This window comes from Clytia hemisphaerica, unplaced genomic scaffold (assembly GCF_902728285.1).
Source record: "Clytia hemisphaerica strain Z4C2 unplaced genomic scaffold, Clytia hemisphaerica genome assembly, whole genome shotgun sequence".
NCBI lineage: Eukaryota > Metazoa > Cnidaria > Hydrozoa > Leptothecata > Clytiidae > Clytia > Clytia hemisphaerica.
In genome coordinates, this window is record NW_027103322.1 from 49800 (window position 1) to 75270 (window position 25471).

Consider the following 25471-nt stretch of genomic DNA (forward strand, 5'->3'; position numbering starts at 1 on the left):
TACATTTTTATCTTGAAAACATTGGATAAGTTTCTGCCATTATTTTAAATCCAGTGACATTTTTAGGCCACACTTTCAAGATATGTAGTAAATTACAGACAGAGCTAGAGACCTATAGACTTACTTTACATATCTTAAAGTTGGTGAATTTTCTTTGATACTTCCCAGCCGGCACACAACGTTATTTCAACGTTCATCTAACGTTATATGGACAGTAGCCTGGATATTTTTCTCTGTTTTTTTCTGAAATTTTAATTGGTAAACCTATCATACTCTTTCCTATTCCGGTTTATTCTAATATTCTAATCTTGGTTTTATTTTTAGATAAAACACATCAACAACATGTCAAGCTTACCTGAAATCACATACTCATTTACTGTTATCTTTTTGGTCATATCATTTTGCTCTTGCCGAGCGCTCGAGCGGGAAGAAGCAGAAGGTCTAGCCTCAATGCGTCGAGAAATCCCTCCAGGCTTGATGAAACAGTACAAACCCGCTGGTAAAAAACGTACGGCAGAAATCCCCAGAGCACAATTGGAAAGAGTTTTACAGGCATACCTCAAAAAACAGCTTGAAAATCAAAACAATGAAAGACTGGTTGCCCAGCTTTTATCTTTACTCACAGAAGACAAACGCTCATCGCTTAAGCTACCGTTTTACAACATTTTACCAGGCTTCCAAAATATCGAAAAACGTGACGCGATACCGTTCGTTCGTCCTGGGAAACGCAACATACAATCAAGGCGTAACCTAATGGCAGATCTTATCCCGCTTTTAATGATGAGCTCTGAACAAAATGGGGATAGTACAAAAGAAGGTGATTTGTCGTTCAAAGATACTAAAACAATTTTGAGCTGAATGACATACATGAACAAAATGAGTCAAGCTTTAACGTGATACAAAAAATCAAACTGGAATCGGAAAAACGGCATAAAACAATAAGAATTGACCATTAGGAGTAAGAACGATTTTCAAATTACACTCTCTTTAATGTAAACCTATATAATTTGAATCTTTCTGTAATTCGAACTAAAAGCATTAGTTCGAAACTTTCTTTAATTCGAACTAAAAGCCTTAATCTCTTGAAGATTGAATTTTATCTACTTTAAATTTGGAAAAATTTTTCTATCTCTCTAATTCGAATCCCCCTGTTATTAGAAAATTGTTGATATCTTAAAGATCGAATTATAGAAAGTTGTACTTATAACCTACGAAGCTGTTAAGCGAACGTTTATTTTACTAATTTGAATTTTGTAAAAATGATGAAAAGATAGGCTACGTCATATCTTTCTTCGTTTCGAGCGTAAAACTCCTACCCTTAGTAAGCCCCTAAAAGCCTGGGGTTGTCTATTGTGTAGACTAATGAAAAGATAAATTAATTGTACACAATATGTAAACTTATAATCTCATGTTATTTACACAGTACTATTATACACAAAATTACGAAATAAATTTCAAGCATAAATGTTTTGTTTGTTTTTTCACGTGACCAACGTTGTCAAGGCTTATTCTGCGCGCCGTGCGACTTTTTTTAATACACATCTAGCTGATGTCTAACTAGATCTAGCGCTCTAGATGCTTTACACCGCTATTGAGTACTCGGGATCGATATCAACTCCTGGGTTTATGTGTAAACCTCAGTACAAACAACGTTGTATAAACCATTAATGAAACAACGTGCTGAGACACAAACTACAGTGATCTAGCGTCGTATTTCGTAAACCTTTTCAATTAAAAGCATTCTAAAACATTTTGCGACCTGCAATCAACGATTTACGTCAGACCTGCATTCTTGGGGTCACCTGCATTCTGAGGGTCCACCACACTGTAGTGTCAGTATTGCAATTCTTCATCTGGTGCAGTTAAATCTAAATAGGATGATACATAATCGTTCTGGTAGTCTGGATCTTGTTTATCACTCACTTCATAATGCGTTGAATCAACAGAATCTTGATTCGGTGGTAGCTCTTTCATATTGTTTTTCGGTAAACCGGATTTTAAATCGGATTTCAAAACATTCCCAGTATTGTTGAAGGGTCCTTTCGGGAACGATAAATCTTCGCTTAAAAATTTTTTACTGTATGGATATGACATTTTATTAGGTTGACAATAAACACCACTCATGTCTTGATAATTATTACCCCCGTCTATAGCTGAAGTCATGTCTTGGTAACTACCCCCGTCTGTCGCTTGAAGATATTCATTAGAATCTTCTAAATTTGATGTTTTTTGATATTTTTCTATACTTTGATACGGGGGGCTATCTAATGATTGGTATAATACTGATTGTGTATCGTCGTCAATGTTTTTTGTGGATTCAACTTTAGAATCTTGTGTTTCTATGTCTAAACCTTGGTAATGTGAAATTTCATCTTGAATACATGAGAGTTTCGAGTACGACCGATCTTTTCCTCGGAAATTGTCGGAAGTCGGGTCGTTCTCGGGATCAATCTCGTCGTCAATTATGACAGCATGATTTAAATCATACATTTCAATACTCGCTGTACTGTTTTTATGACTTGGGATAGGAGATGATAAGAGTGATCCTGCACCGGTCATGGATGTTGATAAAGGGCTTCCTTGAGGTATAGATGTAGACAAGGGACCTGCTGAAGAGAGATATGAGCTGCTTCCTCCATTTGGGATTGATGCCATGTTTGGTTGAGTATAGTAGGTCCCTTCGTCATCGTTTGCAGGTTGGAATGTAAACGCTTTATTCGTAGATGCAAGACTTTCGTTTGATTTGCGGCCAGTGTTTGGAGATGGCATATACCGAGTCTTGGCTGATGTCCCGTCTTGAAATTTGTGTAATTTTCCTTTAGATTTGTTTGACGAACGTAATAATTTTCGGTTATCTGAGGCAGGGCATCTCGAGTTGATACAGCCCTCTTCATCGCAAGGAGCTGCCGGGAGTGACCGAGTTTTCATCCAAGATGATGTCCTCCGTACTCGAACACTTAATCGTTGATGTTTCTGATGTTCACATTTCATCGATTCTTTCCCATCCTTCTTACGGTCTTTCATACAACAAAATTTGATAAAACACAATATGATAAAAATGAAGACCAGAACGGCAGCGATTCCGATACCAATGTAGAGATACATTGATGTTTTATCGTCGGTTGTGGTTGGTCCTGAAAATAGACAATGTTTACAATCAATGAAGATGATGTATACAATTTCTTTTAATTATATTTTAGCGACAGATTGTAGTTTTAATCAGTCTAGCATGCTATACCACTAATTAAAACAAAGTAACAGATTTTAGTTTATAATTATACAAATTGATATTATCCCTTAACAATTATCGTATAACACCCATATTACTTTATTACACGGATTATAAACGACTCCAGTCTAATTTTTGATTGATTTTATTAATCGATTCATAACTGGCATTGACATATAGCATGGCCCTTATTTCAGATTCAATATTTTCAAGCTATGAGTTAAAATCTCTAAGAGCAACACCTAAAACCAGACAAAAGTTCCTCTTAATTACTAACGAATTAATACCTTCATTTTAATTATTAATTGAATTTCAAATAAAGAATTTTCTTTTATTTCAAAATCGTCATGTATGATTCTTTCACAAATTCGTAATTGCTAGTCATATCCGTGACAGCTCTGGACAAGAGCATCTACGTAGGACGATCATTGATGAAGTTTTGAGGAGGTATAAGGGATTTCCAGTACAGTCATATCATATTAAAACAAAGGTATATTCAGCCTTTGGCAAGGCGGGTTGGTATAATTGCCAATTTTTGCATTTATTATTGAACCAATTAATGCCAATTCTAAAACGATCTAACGACTTTGAATAATATTGAAAGTCATCATTAACGAGAAACGCTCATAAACGACGCTCTACTATTCGATATTATTCCCTTATTCGATGAAAATTTAATTTCGCTCGAAAATCGAATGAAATTTTCTGTCATTATTTTTTCGATCCGGATATGATGGGAAGCTGTTTCACTGTTTTCCTTGATGCCAACGAGCAATTAAAATAAGTGGCGTTTAAATGCGTGCTCAAATCAAAACAACAACAATTAGTAACAAACCATTTATTTGGACTCTATCAACGACTTTTCTCTTTCATTGGCAGTTGCAACTGAGCCTGTACTTGACTAATAAAGCATGTAAGATTTTAATGGTAGAAAGGTCTTCAGTGTTCAATGATACAGGCTATTCGAAACTGTTTTCAAGAAAATAAATGTTGTGGCCAAAAGATATGGCAGCCAAAAAAATATTTTTGTGTAAATTAAGTAGTTTAGAAAATGCCTGACTACTGAAGTTTGGTATTTTAATCACTTCGATAAAACATAACATGTGCAATAGAAAAAAAAACAGTCATTAGATGAGCATACATTTCTTTGAAATTTTGTCTCAATTTATTTCGGACATACTGCATGTAAATCACAATGGAGTCTTCATAACTCGAACCTCCATAACTTGAATGTCTCCTTAACTCAAATAAGGTTTCTCGTCTCTTTAGTTAACAATCCTTTCTAAACGTTACAGTATAACTCGAAATATTCTTAACTCAACCCTTACAGGTTCGAGTTATAGAGATTGACTGTAGTAAGAAAAATAGGATAAGAAACAACTTACTTTTGCAACGTACAGATTTTCGAATTTCACAACCACACTTCTTCGAAACTTCCTCATTCATCAGTCTCCGTCTTGCCAAAACTTTCTCCGGGTGTTCCCGCCGCCCATCTCTTCTACCGCCCGGGCGTCTTTCAGATCGTCTTTCTGAACAATCTATCACTGCTTCTTCACTGGAACACGCGGCGACACAGCGGAGATTTCCTTTCACACAAACACAGACTTGTTTGCAATCAGTTCGAAATTCTTCATGATTAAGGATTAGCGAATCGTTGTATACACAGGAGTCTAGAAATTAAAGGATGAAAAATTAATAAATAGCAAAAAAGGTTTTCCAACATATGCAGGCTCTGAATAGTATCTTACCTCCTAGGAATTCCTCGAGGAAATTTTATTGTAGTACTCCCGAAACAATCCCATAATGCATCGCTTTTCTAGAACAATTAAAAACTCCGATAAGGTCTATTGGGTCTAAATAAACGATTGGTGCATTGTTTAAGAGAAACAGAAAGCTATAAATTAGCCGACCAAGCTGGATTAAGTAGACGACACTTGCTTAGCGAAAAACACGGTACCAGATAGACTTTAGTTTTTAATAATCCGTGTCAATAATATGATTGTTGAATGACATAACATGATAAATGATGAAAGAAACATGTTCTTATTTGGACCATTTTGTGAATATTTTTGACCATTTCCTTGAGAAATAGGGTGTTTTTGAGTCTACAAAGCCTTAAAATGTTCTTAACTTGTTCTTTACATTTTGTCATCAAAGCCTTATGTTCTTAAATAGTTTTTTCTTAAAAAAAAGTGTAGTTAAGAGTGACGTGATTGGGTAAGCTCAAAAAGCGTATCTAAAATTAATGAACAAATACCTGTGGCAACACATTTTTGAGCTTGGCATTCACATTTGTTTACTTTCAATGTTAATGTTACAATCTTCTGATTATATTGTTGCCGGCAATTTGTTATTGGTTGGTTACTCCAACATGTTCTTTCACATTCGTTGTTTTGTGTGGATTTAGTGGTTGAGGACTGTTTTGTAGTTGTTGGTTGGGTCGATACTGTTTGTGTTGATTTTGATGTGGTGTTGCTAGCTATTGGTAAGGTGACTATAGGTTGTGTTGTTGTGTTAGATGGTTTTGTTGTTGTTGTTTCTGTTTTTGTTGTTGATTGTGTTGTCAATGTTGTAGGGTCTGTTGTGACTGGTAAGGTAGTCGTTGTTGTTTCTGGGCTTTGTGTTGTGACCGGAGAAGGAGAAACAGTTGTTGCTGGCGTCGTGGAAAGGGTTGTTGAGATAGTTGCAGTAACTGTCGTTGGTTCGACCCTATCATTTGTTGGTTGTGAGGCTGTCGTTGTTGTTATTGCTGTCTTAACACCTATGGAAAAGAGGTCTGAGATGTTGAAATGTTGCTAGCTAAATAAAGCACCCTCGTCCCATATGGAACTCGTTTTCCAGTCTTCAAAAATATCTTTTAGATTTAGAACGACATGATTGAAAACAATAAGACATGGAACTTATTATTTTCAGTCCTCAAAAAGTATCTTACCAGTACAAAACCAATTCACACATGGAGTATTACATCCCAGGACATTGAATGGTATTCGAACAGCTTGTTGACCTGCTGGACATGGTTTGGGAATTCCAGGGTTAGGACAACAGTTCGATTGAACTCCTAAAAACATCAACGATAAAGAAGGTTTCATATTTTGTTATATAACGATCGCCATTTATGGAAGCAAACATTCGATTAGCGTAAGGGATTGCCACAATAGATTCGAACGTTTGCTTACTAAAATGACAGCTATTCAAAATGTTTGGGTTCTTAAAGTTGTAAATTAACAAAAAATGCAAAACCTCTTTATACTTTGTAATTAGTCGAAAAATTATCAAACGAACCCAAACATTTTCAAACGTGGTAAAATTACCAATTACTTTTTTTATGAGGACATGATATGATCTTATCTGAAGATAAGAGAAGAGAATTCTAAAATAGCATTGTGGGTGTCAAAAAATTCCATGTTATCGAACATTACTGAGTATAAAATATGAGAATTTGCAAACGAGTGTTTAAGCGAGTATAGTACCATTTAATATGACAAAATTCAGTAAAGATAATTCAATTTTCTAAATAAAACATTCTAAAACCAAAATCTAAAATCTTACCATTAACAATAGATAAAATCAACACCAATAGGGTAACAAACTGCAGACGACAAACCAAAAACATTATATTCCATGAAAAAGAATATGCCTTTACAATATGAAGACAGGACAGGCCACCATCTGAAGAAGGAAAAAAAGAAAGTGGTTTTGAATACCAGAATTGAATCATTAACCAATCAATCAATCAATTTTCGATTGAAATACATAACTTACATACGTACAAAGTTTAACAATTACTTCACCACCAATTAATTTGTTGTTTATTATTAGAAACATCTAAAGTTAATTGGCAGAAACACATACTATACTGCATATCTGTGGAGGAAAAATGGATCAATATTTTTTGCTTTTGTTTCCTTAAACGTTCATGATAATATATAAAATTTTCAAAATAACGAATCCAAATGTCCCAGAAAACGGCTAGATCTAAAAAAAAGGTCAAATGAAAATTTGAATACAGTAAAAAATCAAATTTACAAAACATTTCTTACAGAGACTTTGTTTATCAGATGACGCATTTACTGCTAATTAAAAAGCTATTAAAAATGATGAAGAGATACAATCACAAATATCCCCTTTGTTTTATTGTTGCTTAGTTGTGTCTGAAATAGAAAAGAAAATTTAGGAAGAAGATGCCAAAACTAATCAATCAATATAATACAATACATTTACACGTTGTTTTTTTATATAAGAACAAACTATATAAGAACATAAGGCTTTGATGGACAAAATATTAAGAACAAGTTGAGAATATTTAAAGGCTAGATGATGGACTCTAAAACATACTTGGAAAATGGACAACAATACTCCCAAAATGGTGAAAATAAGAACATGTTATGAATATTTTAAAGCTTCAAACTCAAAAAGTTTTTAAGAACATCCGAAGGCTCCAAAAACTTTGGATGTTCTTGTAAAATAACGTGCAATCTTCTTTTGGCATAGTAATTAATTATCTTCTTTTGTTGTTTTTTCTAAGAGAAAAATTCAAATAAAAGATCAGGCATTCTTACTGTACAACTTAAAGGAATAATCAGGTGTTTTGAAATATTTGAATATGGATTACACGTTGTTTTTTATAAGAACAAACTATATAAGAGCATAGGGCTTGAATGGCTAAAATGTTAAGAACAAGTTAAGAACATTTAAAGGCTAGATGGACTCTAAAACATATTTTCTTAGGAAAATGGCCAAAAATGCTCAGAAACTAGCCAAAATAAGAACATATTAAGAACATTTTTAGGCTCAAAAATCAAAAAGTTAAGAACATCCGAAGGCTTCAAAAATTTTGAATATTCTTATGAATAAAAAACGTGTAATCTTTTTATTGTCCTAAGCAAAAGCTCAAAACAGCCCAATATCCTTTTTGTTGTAAGGTTGTAAGAAAACGAATATCAACCTGCTTCAAATCTCGAATTTAGAATGTAGTTGGACAAAAATAATTGGAGGTTTTACTCAGGAACAGAGGGTTTCTGCAGGCCAAATATCTCAAACCATCTGATTAGAAGTGATTATCCCTTTAAATCATCAAATAGAAAGGTTTACTCAAAAATTTGGTCAAGAACAAATACAACCAATAATATATAATTTTTCAATGTTACATTTTTTTGACATACTATTTTATAACAAGGACTTGTTAGTTCCTTTTATAATATAATGTAGTATACAATGTTGGTATTATGTTCATTAATTATACGTTATTTTTCTTAATATAATACAATTTACTTTTGGTGGTGTAAAACTAACAATATTTTAAATCTTATTCCATTATTTGTTTATGTACAAAATAATTACAACTCAAAAGAGGTACACAAAAATACTATGTGATAAAATAAGGGACCAGCACAACACAAAAAACTATCAAGATTCTGTATTGAGACGAAAATAATTTTGTCCAGCAGACAACGAGTATCTTAGTTATGGTAGCCAGGAAACTTTGACTAAAATTTCCCTATTTAATTAAAGTTGTGAATGTAACGTATTTGCTTATAGATGATTTGAAAGTTTTCTGCAGTGAAGCACAGAGACTAAATTTTGAAATAACATCTATGGTGATGTGCATATTCAAAAGAAAGCTTTGAAATTCTGAAGGCAGACAGAGCTAGTTGACTATTGGATAGAAGAGTTAAGTTTATTCTAATTCGGTTGCTGGCTGAAAGAATTTTCACCTCATCCACAAAAATTCTATTGAATTCTAATAATACTACTTTATATACACAATTGAAACAGAAAGATTGTAAAAAAGCGATTCGGACTGATCATTTTACCAGAAAGGCTGATAAAGAAAATGATCAGGCCTATGTGATCGATGCCAAAACTTAGAACAAAGTACATGATCATATAGTCTTAATCTAATTTACGGTGACGCAAAAATAAAAAAAGAATTGTCTACAAGTACACAACACCGAAAACACAATCAAACAGATTTCGAATTAAATTCAAAACCAGTACCGTCTAGACCCTAGTGCAATCAGGGGGGGGGGCACGCAGTTACTACAAGACAGTATGACACTACCATACACTACCTTACTACCGTGGTGGTACTGTATTCAGAAGTTATGAAAACAGTTACTACACAGTGTAGTAACTGCTGTTTGGGGGTGGTGCCAAACACTAAAACTAGCACTTTTGATGTAGTAAGTGCTTATATTTTAATTCTTTTTAAAGAAATTTCAAAATTTTTCACAAAAAATGAATTTTTTTGTGAAAAAATTATTTGTTAAAAAATTTTTTTTGTTATAAATGGACGAAAAGAAATTTTAAATTTTTCTCAGATCCAACTTTGAAATTATTTTTCTGTAATTATCATTAAAATGTTCTCAACAGCTGTTAACCAAGTAAATTAAAAGAAAATCTAGCACAAAATGGTATTAAGTTGAAAAATAATCGCAATTTAGGGTAATTTCGAGCATGTTTTTGATGATATCACTCAAAAACAGGGGTGGTACCTGGAAATCTTTTCAGAAAACAGTTACTACCAAGGTGTAGTAACTGCAAAGGGTGGTGGTCCTGAAAAAAATTGTTGAAAAAGCACTTACTACACATCATGTCTTGTAGTAACTGCGTGCCCCCCCCCCTGGTGCAATGACAAAATGAGAGAGTTATCCGAGATTTCGTGCGTCAATCGCAGGCTTTGAGAGGATGGACGGTTTCGGAAGGAGAAAAAATCAAAAAATACAAAACTAAATTCTATCTGACTAAAAAATAATTACACAAAAATTGAATAATTTGTTATTAATTTTAAAAAAGGGGATTCAAAAGTAAAATATATGTGTGATTCTGGTTGAAAACAACAATAAAAGAAATTCAAAAATTTCATGACACGTTTGCAGCTGTGCTTTAGAAGCTAAAATCTTTCAGTTTTCAAATTATTAGAGGTCGAGCAGACAATTTAATTAGTGTCATGAAAAAGAATCTACGAATGAAACAACAACAGAAAAGAAAACAAAGTGATTCTAAAGAAATGATAAAGATAGCTTATCATACGCATGCGTAGTTCGGCATTTCCACCATCAACGAATGTGTGAAAATAAATCAAGTTGCGATCTTGTTTCCTATAGAAGAAAGGAAAACGAAAATGGAAATAAGATAACACGATTTAGATAACCTTTCGGGGGGTGTATCAGGGATAATTAATCAGGATTTTAAATGTGACTACAAATATTTTGGCGAAAGCTCATTTCAATGTTCAAAGCTTTAGGTAAATCTTAGAGAAAGCTCCATTTTGGACTTTTTAAACACGGAAAGGGACTTTAGAGGTCGATCATGAGATGAATTGACCCGTAGTACTAATGAAGGGCATTCAGTTACGATGTTCAAGGTCGGGAGTTAAAAATCCCTAGCCGGGCCATACCAAAGACTCCAAAACAGTACTTAAAGTCCAATGAAGGGTTAATGGAGCAATCCGAGGAGAAAGAGTGGCGTTTCCCCCTACCTTCGGGTAGACAGCTATTGAAATAGGAGCCTTTTGGGTCGTCTCCGACTGCGGTTACAAGACTACTGAGATGAATAATCAAGGATGGAGAGAGAGAGAAGTGAAGAAACATACCTTTTGTGTAGTGTTTTTACTGAAGATATTCCAAAACCTCAACGTCTCATCACCAGCACCTGTCACTACTGACTCTCCGTCCGGTGACATCGACTAAACGATACAAAGTAGATTAACTGTTTAAAGGAGGATACAAGGTGACTAAGATTTTTCATAAAAGTGACGTTTGCAAAAAGATTTTTCCGGACGAAAAATTATACCCGTCTATTAAAGTTCTTCCTTTTTATATTCTTTCAAGTATTTTTATCAACTATTTCCTCTAGAGAAAAAGAAAACACAAAAGTTACGAAAAGGATCTATAAAGAAAAACAGCATTGAGTGATACCGAAAACTGAAGTCTTAAGGCCGGCGCAAATGAATCCAACATTTGATCCAACATTATTGTTGGATCAAATGTTGGGTTCGTTTGCGCAAGTCATAAAATTGCAACTTTTTAAGAAAATTGTTGGAAATCATGTTGGATAAAGTTTGATCACCGTCAAACTTTTCATCTAGCATTTTTTAATGAGATTGACGTCACTTTTATGTTGGTTTTAATGTTGGATGCATTCGCGTAATCATGTTGGATGAAAATGTTTGACTTTTTTGCGTAAATGAATTTTCATGCAACTTTTCGAATTTTTCCACGTGACTTTTTCTTCCAACATTTCGTCCAACAATGAATTGGAAATGTTGGATTGAATGTTAGATACATTTGCGCCGGCCTTTAATCTAGAATGTTTCATGTTCAGTTCACAGCTCAAAGAATTATAACAAAGCCAAAGATGAAAATCCTATATTACTGTGTAATCTCATGAAAAAATAATTTGTTCGTCCATTTTTAATGTTTCAAACATACCAGATATAATACTCGAAGCGAATGTCCTGTCAGCTTTGCCACTTGCGTTAGACTGGGGTACTTCCACACAAGAACTTGATTCTGCGAGTAACCGTGTGTACTGACCTGAAATTATAATAGATAGAATATAGATAGAATCAATCCTAGAGTGGCTTGTTTAGTTATAGGCTATATATGACTTTGAGAAGAAAATAACTGTTATCTAAGCACTGGTTACGCACTTGGGATATCGAGATAGAATCCGGTCCTATTCAAAATTTTCACCAAGTTTTGATATAATGTATTTGGGTGTATAATCCGAAAAGTTCTGCTCTGAAAAGTTAAAACTCCTTGGTTTAATAATTTGAACGTTGCTACCGGGTGCGTCAGAAAAAACTTTGGACGTTTGGCGAGCCACTGAGGCCGAACAAAGTCTTGTCTAGACTCAAAACTACTTTTATTAGAAAGAGGACATGCTAACTTAAATTTTGCGGTATAAACTTTTTAAGTTTGGTCAAGTAGTTGTCAAGTTATAAGCTTTTGAAGTCAAAATTCACTTTTCGAAAAGTGTAAAAAACACGTAAAAAAAGGTGTATTAAATTTATGCAAATAATGAAAAAATAGCTCAGTATTTGACTTATTTAACGACTTTTACGACATAATTAATTGTTAAAATACTTTTAAAAGCAGTTTTCGTTTACAACATAGTCAGTTTTTAGTAAATTGTCAGTTTTTAGAAAAATTTGAAAAAAATTCTTATCGAAAACGCTTAAAAATGCTTAATTTAATACCCTTTTATTACGTGTTTTTCACACTTTTCGAAAAGTGAATTTTAACTTCAAAAGCTTATAACTTGAGAAATACTTTACCCAACTTAAAAAGCTATACCTCAAAATTTAAGTTAGACTATCCTCTTTATAATAAAAGTGGTTTTGAGTTTCAAAAAGACTTTGCTCGGTCCCAGTGGCTCACCAAACGTCCAAAGTTTTTTCTGACGCACCCGGTATTTTTAGAAATCGTAAGAGAGTCTTACCAATTCGTTTGAGTGTTTCGACCAGGCAAGGTTACAAACCTAAACGAAAAAATATAAGCATCAAATATATCACGTAGTGATGACCGTGCAGCCCAATGCGTTAAAATTAAATCAATAGAGGTACTCCAAAATTTACAACTCTTAAAAAAATGGACAAGGCAATAGTTTAACTCTCTGTATAGCGAAATAAAACGCAAATCCTGACACTTGGAAGCGTAGTAACAGCTATTCCACTTTATGGGTCTAAACATTCGATTTTTCATGTCGAACTTTCGAAACTCTCGTCCAAGAAACGGAATAAACAAACCCAGATTAGGTCGAGGTACTTGCTACCTGACTGGGAGAGGAATAAAATCAAGTCGCAAACCTGTGAGCCCGTATCGACGTGGTGTAGAGGTTGTCCAGTCAAGGTGTTCCAGAATCGAATGGTTTTGTCCATCGTACCACCACCCGACGCTAGTAAACCATGCTGTCAATGATGAAGAAGGTGGATTAATTAAGACCACGCTCATGTGCTCATAACGTTTATTATGTAAGTTATTTATGGAAACACCCCGAATTTTTATGTAGTGGCAAATTTAAACAAGAAAATAATTGTTTTAAATTTACCACCATTGGCAAAAACCGGTGTGTTTCCATGTAAAACATTACGTCGTGAGTATCATGAATTACGGTTACTCATCAAAATGAAGCTTATAATTTGTTTATATTGGAAATTGTTCATAGGTTGGATCGGACGAGATCTCTGTTTGGAATCAGAAAGAGGATGTAAATAGTAGAGAGAAAACATTTCTACATTTTGCCCGGGGAAGATCTAGAAACGTAGATATGAATATCACTGGGTCGATAAATACCAACTTATTATAAGAAATGATGTAAGTGCCAAATTCTTGTTTCAGAGCAATACCAGGCAATGCGGAACCGTATTAATCGAGGTAGAATATGAACTATGGGGTAACCACAAACTCTAAAACAATCATTCATTATCAGTCGCTAAAGGAAAGTTTTCTCGTCTCAGACATAACATGGATTTTACACAGCACATCAACACACGTTTTTGAAATTAATTTGTTGGTTGAATTATGCAGAATTTAGAGACGAAAAAGCCTCTTTATATACTCAACTGAGATGGCAATCTACCTGCGACTGAAGAACTTTCAACGCAATATATTTACATACCTGATGAGGAGACCAAGCGATGGCTTTGACGGCCGCTGAGTGGTCGTTGTAACTTTGGTAAGGCGTAGTGCTCGATAAATTCCATACTAGTAGCTAGACAAAAATAGTAAAAATAGTGATAAAATGATCGTTTTATCGACTTAAAACTTTCCATTTTTCCTAAATCAAAACTGGTACTAGTGCAGTACTTAGTCTTATATTTCTACATCTTTGTTACTCTATTATCAGGAAGCACATTATGATTGCCTCACGAATAGACAAAATCAGTCCAAAAGTATAATAGTGTGGAAGCGCTTAAGTTAACAAGACAATGAAACTAACAAAAGGGAATATCCTAATAAAAAAAACATATATCGAACCTTGTTGTCATTGCCACCAGAGGCAAGAAGTTTCTTATCTGGCGACCATTTCAAACCGCAAACCTAGAAGGATAAACGTATAGGAGCCATTATTATATACAACTAACACTTGAGAAGAACACTATTTCGATAAATGTTGAGAGTAAAGACAATTTCTCTAGGTTTTATGCTAATATAATTTAATTCGATCTTTTCTTTGTAAATCAACCTAGAAAGACTAAGACAATGTTCAATACAATTTAGCATCGCTTCGGCATCATGGTATTATTAGTGATAAGCAGTGTTCATGTTGGTTTAGGAACGTTTCAAAGCAAGAGAACGGAACAGTCCCGTTCCAATGAAAATAGTGGAGCGCAACTGTTTAGATACGTTTTGCTTTCTTATTCAAGGATTGATTAAGAGTAAATTATACCTCCTGTCGATGGCCCACCAATTCCTTTTGTGACGTAGATGGACACCTGTAGAAATAAAAAATTATGATTTAATTATTAGGAACTTGTCTAAACTGTATTGAGGTGTAAAAAGCATCTATAAGTTAAAATCAGACAGACTTACTTTTAATAAACCAAACACTTGCAGTGACACATCTTTTAACTAGGACAACTGTCACTTTCTTATTTTACTAATCCGATACAAAATCGCAGAAAAAATTAGCTCAGGGATAGCTGATGTACCAAACCAAGCCAACACGGGTGATTTTTAATTGTTGAAAATCTTGCAGTGTGTTGGATTAGTGGAATTCTGTGTCTTGACAGTACCAACTTTGCAGTAAAAACTTTTCGAATAAAAGGGCTAGAAGTCTTTCAATTCTTCGAAAAGAAAACGAATTATTCATTCAAAATCGGTTGAAGAATTCATTTTATCTCACTGACCTTATGTCTCTCATTAGGATCACGCGATCTCTACTTCCAGAACAAAGAAGGTCGTTGTTCCAAGCTAAGGAGCCCACACGTGTTTTGTGTCCACCTAGCTCTGCTACTCGTTTATTTGCCACTGTATCCCATAACTCGCACGTTCCTTTGTGAGTGCCAACAGCTAGTTGGTTACCCTAAAAAGTTGATGAAAAAATGAGTAAAGCTGACATGAGGAAATTCGGATAAAACAAGTGATACTTTTATGGACCTACCTGGTTATGCATTTAACACATATATAATTGATATCTACGTGAGCGTGACCATTAAACAATCATTCAGAACACAAATAGTGACGATCTATTAAAATTAGTCGTTTGTTTCTTATAAAAAAAACGTTTAGAAACCAAAATTTCATGCTCTTGAAATGTTCTTTCATATTCATTATTCAAGACTTTATGAGCAAAAAAAACATCTCTCATAAAAAAATTGAGTAATTTGGCTAAGAACATTGATGTATGCTTATTAATAGTGATTCTTATAGTAAACATGCGTTTTTTGAGCCAACAAAATGTTTTTGAAAAAATTTGCTTGAGCCATCTTTTACCTTTGATGGTACCCTAGTTAATGACCCAATTTTTCACTCCAAAAAACCCGTTTTTTAGCCGTTTGTTGGCCCAAATTTGGCCAAAAATTTTTTTTTTGAAAGTCGGGCTCCGTCACATTCGAGGGTTTATAGTTATATAGTTATGCATCTTTGTGCAAAAAATCATAAAGAATTAAAGAGCCAATCTCGAGGAAGGCTATTAACGAACGAACAACGAACGAACGAACGGACAAACGAACGAACGGACAAAGGTTAATTTATAGGACCTCCACCCCACCGGGGTAGGTCCAAAAATGCAAACAAATTTGGTTGAGATTTGTTGAGGTGATAAATTTGACAATTGTGGGTCAAATTTTTAATCTATTGACCGAAAAATTGGACGATATTTTTTTCAGTTGGCGTCCCGATAAAAAGCAGGAGATAACAGATTGATCACCTCGCTTGTCAAACCTTACATCTCCAAGCTAAATATAATCTGCCATATAATACAAATACCTCTTACCACTGAGACCTTGCAGAGGTCATTTCTGTGCGAACCAAATAGTTGTGAACAGTCAAAATTATCTACGAGCTTTGAAAAAACACTTACTTTTTCAGTCCATGCAACTGAAGTGACAAGATTTCCTTCTGATGTTAAGTCGCAAAGCTTTGTCACCTGGTAAAGAAAAATCAATAATTATTTCGGAGGAAAATTTTATTAAACTTAGTTTTACTAATATATTACTACTATATCCGTTGGTATAATGTCAATACCCTTCTAATTCCATCAGTATTCTTTAGAGAAAGGAATTAAGGACGGTTTGATTCACGGATAAAAACTTTATTACTCAGCTTGGCAGCCAAGGCAGAAAACATCTTTTCAGTTAGAAAAAGAAGGGTGACAGAATTAGATGAGGGATGTCGACTTTAGACCGACCTACGGTATATCAGTGAAATGTGGTTAAAAATCTTCTCTATTTCTACCTATGATTGTAAAAATAGTAGGCAAATGATTTTTCCTTACATAGTTAAAAAGATGTCAATTCAGCCCAAAAAGAACTGCGCTCTCAAAAACAAATTACAGGTGACTTTGTATACAAAGTTTGGAAAGGTTTTGCAATTTCTAAATATTATTACTGGCAAAACGCTCACCTGACTAGTATAAGCACTCCATAAGTAAACACAATGTCCCAGACCGACACTGAGTATGTTTTGCGCTGACCAATCCACAAGGTTCAGGTAAAAATCATCCTAAATAATTTAAATTAAAAAAATCATTACAGAAATAATAAAAACAACCTTGGATGACAAAGGTTGTGGTACTGCTAAGAAATAAGCTACTTATTTCCAATCCTAATTACGTGCTACCAGAAAAATCTATCTTCAGATTTTTTTTGGTTTGATTTTGAATAAAATCTATCACCAAATTTCAAAAAGTATCCTGTGAATACAAATAAAGAGTTAACTAAATTCAATCTGTTGTCCCAAATATGGCAAAAATCTTAAAGTTTCTATTTGCATGCAAAAGGATGCCTTTGGACTCAATGGGGAGGGCTTTTGCCCTTTAATTTTTGTAGCCAGACATAATGAGAAAATAGCTACCTTATTACACGAATATTACTAGTCATTTTATTAACATTTTTTGTTAATCAAAACCCCCTTAATTAAAACCAACCGCTGTTTCCTTGAAAGAACTTGCGTTAATTTCAGATCGTCCAAATTTCAAGGCCGTTGAATACTTGCCTGATAATATTCGTGTAATAAGGTAATGTAAAAGGCATAATTGAGAAATGAACCAACCTGCAAATCAGGAGCATCAAGAACTTTGAATGGAACTTTCGATATTTTTCTGACAACTTTCTTGGGTGACCGTAGAAGTTTGTGACTAGACAGGAAAATCAATAATAAAAATACTCTTCGTAGAACATATTTTAAATAAGGAATGAACAGAATGGGAAAATGTGATGAAAGGAATTTCAGTTATCTTAGGGAAAAACAAGCAAAGTCTATTGAAATATATGCCATAAATTAACACAATTACAAATCAATTTAGTTAGTTACCTGTCTGCGCTGATTGGGGAAAGTGAGTACGGACTGGTTGTATCCAATGATTCGTTTGAAAGTTTTCTTTTCTGACGTGACTGAAAAAAAGATTGAACATTAGATGGCTTTTTAAATACTTTAAGGGAATTAGTTTTGCGAGAAAATTTAAAAGAATTTTTTTCTATGACTTATTTTTGCGAGATGATGCCTTTTTGACTACTCTCTTTCAATTTCCTAAGGGTTTGAAATTTCAGGAGACAAACATGGAAAAATTGTGAAAGTTTAATTTTTGCGAATTAAAAAAAAAAACTTTTTAAAAAACAAAATTTGTCATCTCAAACAGAAAATGGACTTTACACGACAAATTAGTCAGTAATCTAGAAATTTTGAAGAATCTTGAGACAGAAAAGCTTCTTTTTGTACTATGTTGAAACCAGAGAACTTTGTGCATTGTTTAATTCTGCAATTATAGAATTGGTAATAAAATTTCTGCCGAGGCAATGAAGCCCATGAAAGATTTGGCAAAACACAACACAACCTGTCAAAATTACAGTTGACCTAAAATAGGCAACAAGCGAATCTTATTTTGAGTGTGTAAAAATATTCTACCTTGAAGAGGTTTCGTTTGATGTGTTTTGGTGTCGATAAGGGTTGACGATCATCATTAACTTCCTATAATATTAAAAAAAGTTTCTAAAACAAAGATCTAAGTTGACCTAATAATAATATTCTTCGTTGAGAGTCTATTTAAAAGATAATTTTTGTTAGCATTCAGAAAATCCCAGAAAAGGGATAATTTAAACAGACTTAGTCAGTGACTAAAATTATTAATTGAGCCAAACTTAGGCCCATAATATCATACCAACTGATATCAAGCAATATTAGATTAACATAGCATTATTTTTTATATACCGTTAAACTGTCAATTTCATCTCTGAGAAGCTCATTTCGTAGTAATGATGAATAAAGTTGTGATTCTAAATAAAAACAAAAATTCTAAGGTTAGATCTTTTTAAACAGTAACAGTACAGTTTGTTATTCTGAACAGACAGAAGGGTTATCTTATTATGTATGTGATTGTAAGTTTCAGATTTTTCAGGATTATCTATGGCTATAAAAAGAGTCAAAATGCTTTAAAAATTAGAGCTCAAAAAGTGCCTGTATCATTCTTAGGGGAATAAACTTTTTTAAATTATGAAAATCTAGAGCAAATACCTTTGTTTTCAGTGTTTGATGTTTGTTCTCTAAAATGAAAGAAAATGATTAGTAAACTCTTTCACCATTATATGGAAGGTAAAGACTACTAAAGGTCATTCAAAATTCAGTAATTTTAACATAACAGTGTCAAACATCCAAATATTTTTCCTTTGATTTTTGTTATCAGGCAATTTTATCATATATATAGTTTGAAAACAGCATAAGCCCTGATGCACAAGCCCTCAAACTAAATCCAGGCTAAACATATTAATAATGACACATAACATTGCACAAACCATGAAGATATAGAATTAGTAGCTGGGCCCTGTCAATCATTTTCCAAGGTGAAACTTTCAATTAGAACAAAACTTACTTTGAGTTTGATGGTGCAGATGGATCGGAATTTTCCTGAAAGGAAGAATAATATTTTCATTCATCAACTTTTTCTAATCAAAAATCAATAACAAACAAAATGTAACTGATGTAATGAATGAGTGGACTATTCTAAAATTTGAAAAAAAAGGAATAATTTTGCGACAAGGAAGAACTTACCTGCAATGGAGATGACAGGAACCCTTTGCTCAAATTAACAACAACTCGACTTGGTATAAACCTGGAAAAGATTAATATATTTATATATAATTAAATATTGATATATTTTCATAATTCATCTGTAAAGGAAGGAATGATCCTTGATGTCGTAGAGTCATTACTTACAAGTTATGATGGTTCCTAATACTTTCTATAAACAAGAACATAATTTTCTCAGGGGTAAAGGGTAAAAAATTAAATGATCATACCTGTCAATGCTGTTGTCTTGCTTACTTCGTGAAGGAGAGCTCAATAACTGTCGTGGACTTCCACGAAAAGGTGAATTCTGAAAAAATAAATAAACCTGTTGAAGATGGTAAATTGGCGTTTTAAGAGTTGTCGCACAAGTCTAATGTTAATAGCAGACGTTTAACTTTTCAGACCCTCTATGTACCAACAGGAAGCTTTTTAGCAAAGAGGGATAGAAAAAAAGAGAAAATAGGGGAAAAAAAGAAAAAAAATCGAAAGTAAAAACCAAAATTTACCAAAGAATTGAAAAGATTTTACCTTGTTCACATTGAGGTGTTTTTGAGCCTTAGTTGTTAAAATTTTTTACAGATGTTTAAACACTAAACGCCTGCGTAAAACACTAAACGCCTGCGTAAAACACTACTCTTAGGTTCCAAATAAACGAAGGGGGGGGGGGGGGGGTTCGAATAAACAGGGGGGTTGGAAAATTTTCTAGATTTTAATAAACGAGGGGGACCTAATTGCCGGGGGGTTGAAAATTGTACTTCTGAAACCCCAAAATAAGGTAACATTAGGCTAAAATCAGGCTATTTAGAGCAAAATAAGTGGGCCTTCTTTTTGACAGCTGAAAATATTCTTAGAGATTAATAAACGGGGGGGTCCTAATAAGGTCCGAATTGATTTTGGTCGATAAAAAAATGAGAAACTTACTGCAGGACTGTTTTTTGTTGGTGTTTTCGGTCCATTGATTTGACGCAGAAGCCGTTGCTCATAGTCTGGATCCATCCAAAAAACTTGATTGATTTTTTTGTATTTTTAATAAATGAGCTTAAAAAAATAACCAATTTTTTTTTTTCAAATCAGAAGACTTTATTGATGTAAATGATGGAACAGACAACCAATTTAGACTGTATAATCAACTTTTTGGTCAACAGTGTTCCATAATAGTCAACAGCATAAAATAGACCAGCGGCCGAGGTAGTGAATTGTGTCACTTCGTAGGGCAGCCATAGTGTCCTCCTGGGTTGGTTCCCCCCACTAAAAATCAGAATTTTTCTCCATTCCCCCCTCTTTTATTTCCCCCACCATATTTCAAAACTTTTCGGTTCCCCCCTCTTTTTTGAATTCCCCCAGCTATTTGAAGATTTTGCGGTTCCCCATATCGCCGTGTCAATTCAAGACAGCCTTAAGTCCATTTTTTCCATTTTGAGATAATTGACTTTAAAGGTTTCATTTGCTGATAATTAAGGAAGAAATATTGCCAAGAGTCCATACTTTTGATATTATGGGGGCATTATAGTTATCTTTTTGTGGTTAAAAAGAGGTTTTAATAGCTTGCTCCAGAGGTTCTAAAATGGCATTTATTGGACTTAAGGCTGTATTGAATTGAACTTAAAATCTTCATACTTAGCAAGTTTCAAGCTAAAATCGAGCTTTAAAATGCCTTAAGTCCATTAACCAGATGTGTTGGACTTAAGGCTACACGTTTCATGTCAATGCTTCATAGAAAAATAAAATTTGGACATAAGGCTTCCCAAGACTTTTTACCCTAAAATTCAGGACTTAAGGCTGTTTATGGTTGATATTATGGAACATTCTAATTCTTATTTTTTTGAATTGCAAAAATACACCACTTTCCTATAAGAATTCTTGGATTTGAGGCCATTTTTGGAAAAACGTGCATGCTGAAATAGGGGGTTATGGTCTTAACTCAATTTTCGAAAAAATGGACTTAAGTCTGTCTTGAATTGACACGGCGATATGGTTAACATAAAAATGCCTTAAATCAAGTTTGAAATTTTGGAAAGCTTGAAAAAATAGCCTTGAAAGTGCTGGAAAAATGAAATGTATGAAAAGTTTGTTTAACCCCCAAAAGATTGCTGATTTTTATTGCTTAAACAGGTTTTGCAACAAGATCACCTTGAGATCAGTGAAGTTCCCCCAGTCAAAATCTCCTAAATTTATGGTTTTCCCCCCTCTTTATTTTCCCCCAGCAAATTTCCAATTTTTCATTTTCCCCCATACTTTAAAAAAAGGGCCAAAATCAGAATCCCCCCCTTTATAAAGGGGGGGGAGGAAACTATGGGGCACCCCTTAGATCAGGGCAAATTTTTGATATTATGCTCCTAATAGGGTGTAGAATTGACAAAAAAAATTGCCCTTTGAATCTCCTGCAGTTTTCGAGTGAATCGATTTTTAGTTAATCGATTGAACTTATCAAGGGTCCCCCCTTTACTAACGGTTTTTTCGAAGTCTGAAAATCAAATATCTGATGCTACCAACAGATTCAGCGTGAAAAGTAGATAAAGAAAATGGGGTTATCTGTTAAGTTTCGACCACCTGGTGCCGAGAAATGACATTTTTAAGGCGAAAAATCGTCGTTTTGGGCGTTTTCCGATGACGTCAGCATTTTCCTAAAAGCATTTTTAGAAAAAATCATTCCCACAGCTGGATAGCCCTGAATTAGTAGTATCCAAAAATGGTATGGTTTGTTAACATTCGACGTCTAGATCTCGAGATAATCCATTTTTAAGGTGGGTAAATATCTGAAAAACTGCTGACTCAGCAAAAAATATTGATAATTTTCAATATTTAAACCAAAATATCTCGAGATCTAGACATCGAAACCATACCATTTTTGGATTCTACTAATTCAGGGCTATCCAGCTGTGAGAATGATTTTCTCTAAAAATACTCCAAGGAAAATGCTGACGTCATCGAAAAACGCCCAAAATGTTGATTTTATAACCTAAAAATGCCATTTCTCGACACCAGGTGGTCGAAACTTAAAAGATAACCCCATTTTCTTTATCTACTTTTCACGCTGAATCCGTTGGTAGCCTCAGATATTTGATTTTGAGACTTCGAAAAAACCGTTAGTAAAGGTGTGATAAGTTCAATGGATTAACTAAAAATCGATTCACTCGAAAACTGCAGGAGATTCGAAGGGCAAATTTTTTTTGTCAATTCTACACCCTATTGGGAGCATAATATCAAAAATTTGCCCTGATCTAAGGGGTGCCCTACGAAAACCATTTTTAAGGCCTTTTTTGAATCTCGGACGCTGGTCTAAAAAATGATAATTATAGATTAGAAATAAACGTAGTTGTCTAAGAAAATAGCTATTATTTTTTAGAATCTTCCTTACAATCTAGTTTTCATATTTATAAAAACTAGATTGCTGACGTGTGGAATGTCGGCGTGACTGATCCTTTTGTTTCGATAATAACATCAAAGCGGGAACTAATTTTCTTCGCGTTTCTTTCCTTTTTCTTTCTTATCAGTTCAGGCTTTCCAAAGACCTCACTTTCTCTTACTGGTCCGTGACCGACTTTTTGCCCGCTTAGGTCGTTTGGGCCATATAAAAGGCCGATAAAAGTCCGCTACAGAAAGCAGCTTATTAAAGCGGCCTTAACGGCTTTATAAATCGGCCAAGTTACCGGTTTGCTGTTTTTGCTGGCCGCTTTTATTCTGTTATTGTTTGCCGGCTTTATGTATGACTGCAAAAAAGTTTTATTATCTGGTGTCTTTACTTTTTATTGACTGTCGAGAATGTCAAGAATATTGACATTCGAATGTTTATCATAACATTCGAATCTCTTCAAAACGTTCGAATAAAGACAAAAAGCATTCGAAATTTTAAAGAATGTTGTGACAGACTTTTTAAAAAATCAAAACAAAAAGGAGGAAGAAGAAAAAAGTTTGAAGAGTAGTGATGGGTTTTATCTTTTTTGTTTATATCATATGTAGTTATTGTTAGCTGCAAAGTGAGATTAATTTACTATGATGAGTAAAAAGACTTGGCACTTTTGTCAGAGACAAAGAAGAAAGGTAAGATAATTAATTTCTATTCTATATTGTTTTGGTTAGGAGGAAAGAAGGCTGTAAGCAAACGGTATATAAAATAAAGAACAGAGTTGGTATAACAGAAGAGGGTTAAACAGGCGGGTCAAACTGAGGTAGGGGTAACTTATAGTTGCGAAGGTCGCACTAAATATTGAGAATATAAAGGAGGTCAAAGAGAGACAGGGGTGCCTTTTTGTTACGAGAGAATTCAAAATTGGAGGAGGTCACGAAGGTCAAATTGAAATTATAGACGAGGTCAAACTGAGACAGGGGTGTCTTTTTTTACGAGGAAAATACAATTAGAGGAGGGCGTATTGGGGCAGGGAGTCTTTTCGTTTTCGTTAAAACGAAAAGAGTAAAAAGAAAATAATTTGAGCACAAATGAAGACCACAAAGCAAAGACAAGGAACGGTCTTACTTCAGAAAAATAGATGGTTTATAATATAAAAAGAGGCTTTTTTTGGATCAGCCCTTTTATTACAGTTGTCTAATTTTATTAAAAGGTAACATAATTCAGGTCTTTAACTTTATCTTTATGAATGAACGCAAGAAAGAAAGAAAGGAAGAACTCAAAAAGGTGGTAAATCCCTGGGGAAAAACTTTTGGAGATTGTTTGTCAATGAAGCTTCCAAAAAGTTTGTTTTGTTTCTTTCGGTTGCCGGCAAACACATTGACTGGTCTTTTTACCGGACTTCAGCCTGATCGACAGCGGCTGGCCGCGGCCGTGAAAGACAGAGGCCGCTTAGAAAGCCGCTTTAAAGTGAAACGAGAGTGGCCGATCCATAGCCGATAGAAAAAGAGGCGGGACCGGTAAAAGTAAAATCTTGGCCGCTAAATAGCTGCTTTTCTACCGCTTTTTGGCCGATCGGTCTTGACCGGTCTTTTCAGGTACTTAAAATCGCCTGGGGAGTCACATATTATAAAAGACCAAGGAGGCCTTGACTGAGGTAGACAAAAGATTGAAAAATTTTCTGATCTCTACCCTGAAAATTGTCCAAAAATAGCCAAAAGTCAAACCGGTCAGATACAAATCTTGAAAATTAGTTGGGACCTTCCTGTCAGAAATAGACTAAAAAAAGAGGACCAGCGGTAGGGTGCGCACTCGTCGGGATTTTTTGCGCGGAACGAGGAAGAATTTACCTAAATGAACTTCAATGCATTTACCTTTAAATCATCCAAATCTTTTCAATCGCGGTCTTTTTTATAAACCCAAGGTAAGAATAGACCTTTTCGCCTTTGCGTCCGCCATATTGAATTGTATGCAAAAATACAGGAACGAAAATGCCGTGGTTGGATTTAGTTGGAATGTATGCAAAACATATGCAAGTTTACACAAAGATTAAAAAGACAACAAAGCATCTTATAAATAAATATTATAATCATTAGAACAATAAAAGATGGAATTTCTTAATCCAAAAGGAAATATTTACAGAACAACAAAAGCCTTTTAGGAATTTGTTCTTAAAGACATTGCATATTCTGTTTTCATGCCATTAAGAAATTCCACGAAGACGGAGTACACACATCAAACTTTCAAAACACGCAAACTGAAAGCAGTAATTATGACGTCACACTTTATCAATGTTTTGATTTGATCATTTGGCGGCTCTATTCCAGGAGAATAATTTGCCGTCAGCCGAATAAGGATTGTGTTTTTACCTTCGCGGGTGATTTTTCAGTTTGAGATTCTGTCTAATGTTATGGTCTTTTGAAGTGCTTGTTCTAAGAGATGAGTGAATATAATTGTTTTTAGTTTTTCAAGAGAAGCAAATTTAATCTTTCTTCTACAAGATTACACTTTAATATAATGCCAATTATGCATGTAAGTTTTTATTAATACTTTCTTTTGCATATGTTTTGCATACTTTCTAAGGGATTTCACCACGGCAATTCGGCAACCATAATTTTTTGCATACAATTCAATATGGCGGACGCAAAGGCGAAAAGGTCTATAGGC

General features: G+C 34.2%; 2 protein-coding genes across 2 annotated transcripts; both read right to left on the reverse strand.

Annotated features, from left to right (window-relative positions):
* Nucleotides 1-892: 892 nt before the first annotated feature.
* On the reverse strand, nucleotides 893-6958 carry LOC136815197 (uncharacterized). The gene is made up of 5 exons (XM_067071648.1): nucleotides 6779-6958; nucleotides 6162-6287; nucleotides 5487-5990; nucleotides 4615-4899; nucleotides 893-3134 (listed from the first exon to the last, which is right to left on the reverse strand). Exons 1-5 carry the CDS (start codon nucleotides 6945-6947, stop codon nucleotides 1834-1836), a joined length of 2385 nt encoding a protein of 794 aa, XP_066927749.1. The 5' UTR covers nucleotides 6948-6958; the 3' UTR covers nucleotides 893-1833.
* Nucleotides 6959-9674: 2716 nt separating this feature from the next.
* On the reverse strand, nucleotides 9675-20509 carry LOC136815209 (fizzy-related protein homolog). Its single transcript, XM_067071658.1, has 20 exons — nucleotides 20380-20509; nucleotides 19689-19765; nucleotides 19441-19501; nucleotides 19262-19296; nucleotides 18907-18935; nucleotides 18604-18668; nucleotides 18301-18363; nucleotides 17710-17789; nucleotides 17449-17533; nucleotides 16801-16899; nucleotides 16259-16324; nucleotides 15084-15259; nucleotides 14624-14669; nucleotides 14212-14274; nucleotides 13853-13945; nucleotides 13041-13142; nucleotides 12674-12712; nucleotides 11662-11766; nucleotides 10824-10916; nucleotides 9675-10329 (listed from the first exon to the last, which is right to left on the reverse strand). The coding sequence occupies exons 1-20, from the start codon at nucleotides 20452-20454 to the stop codon at nucleotides 10288-10290; spliced, it is 1494 nt and encodes a 497-aa protein (XP_066927759.1). The 5' UTR covers nucleotides 20455-20509; the 3' UTR covers nucleotides 9675-10287.
* Nucleotides 20510-25471: the final 4962 nt, after the last annotated feature.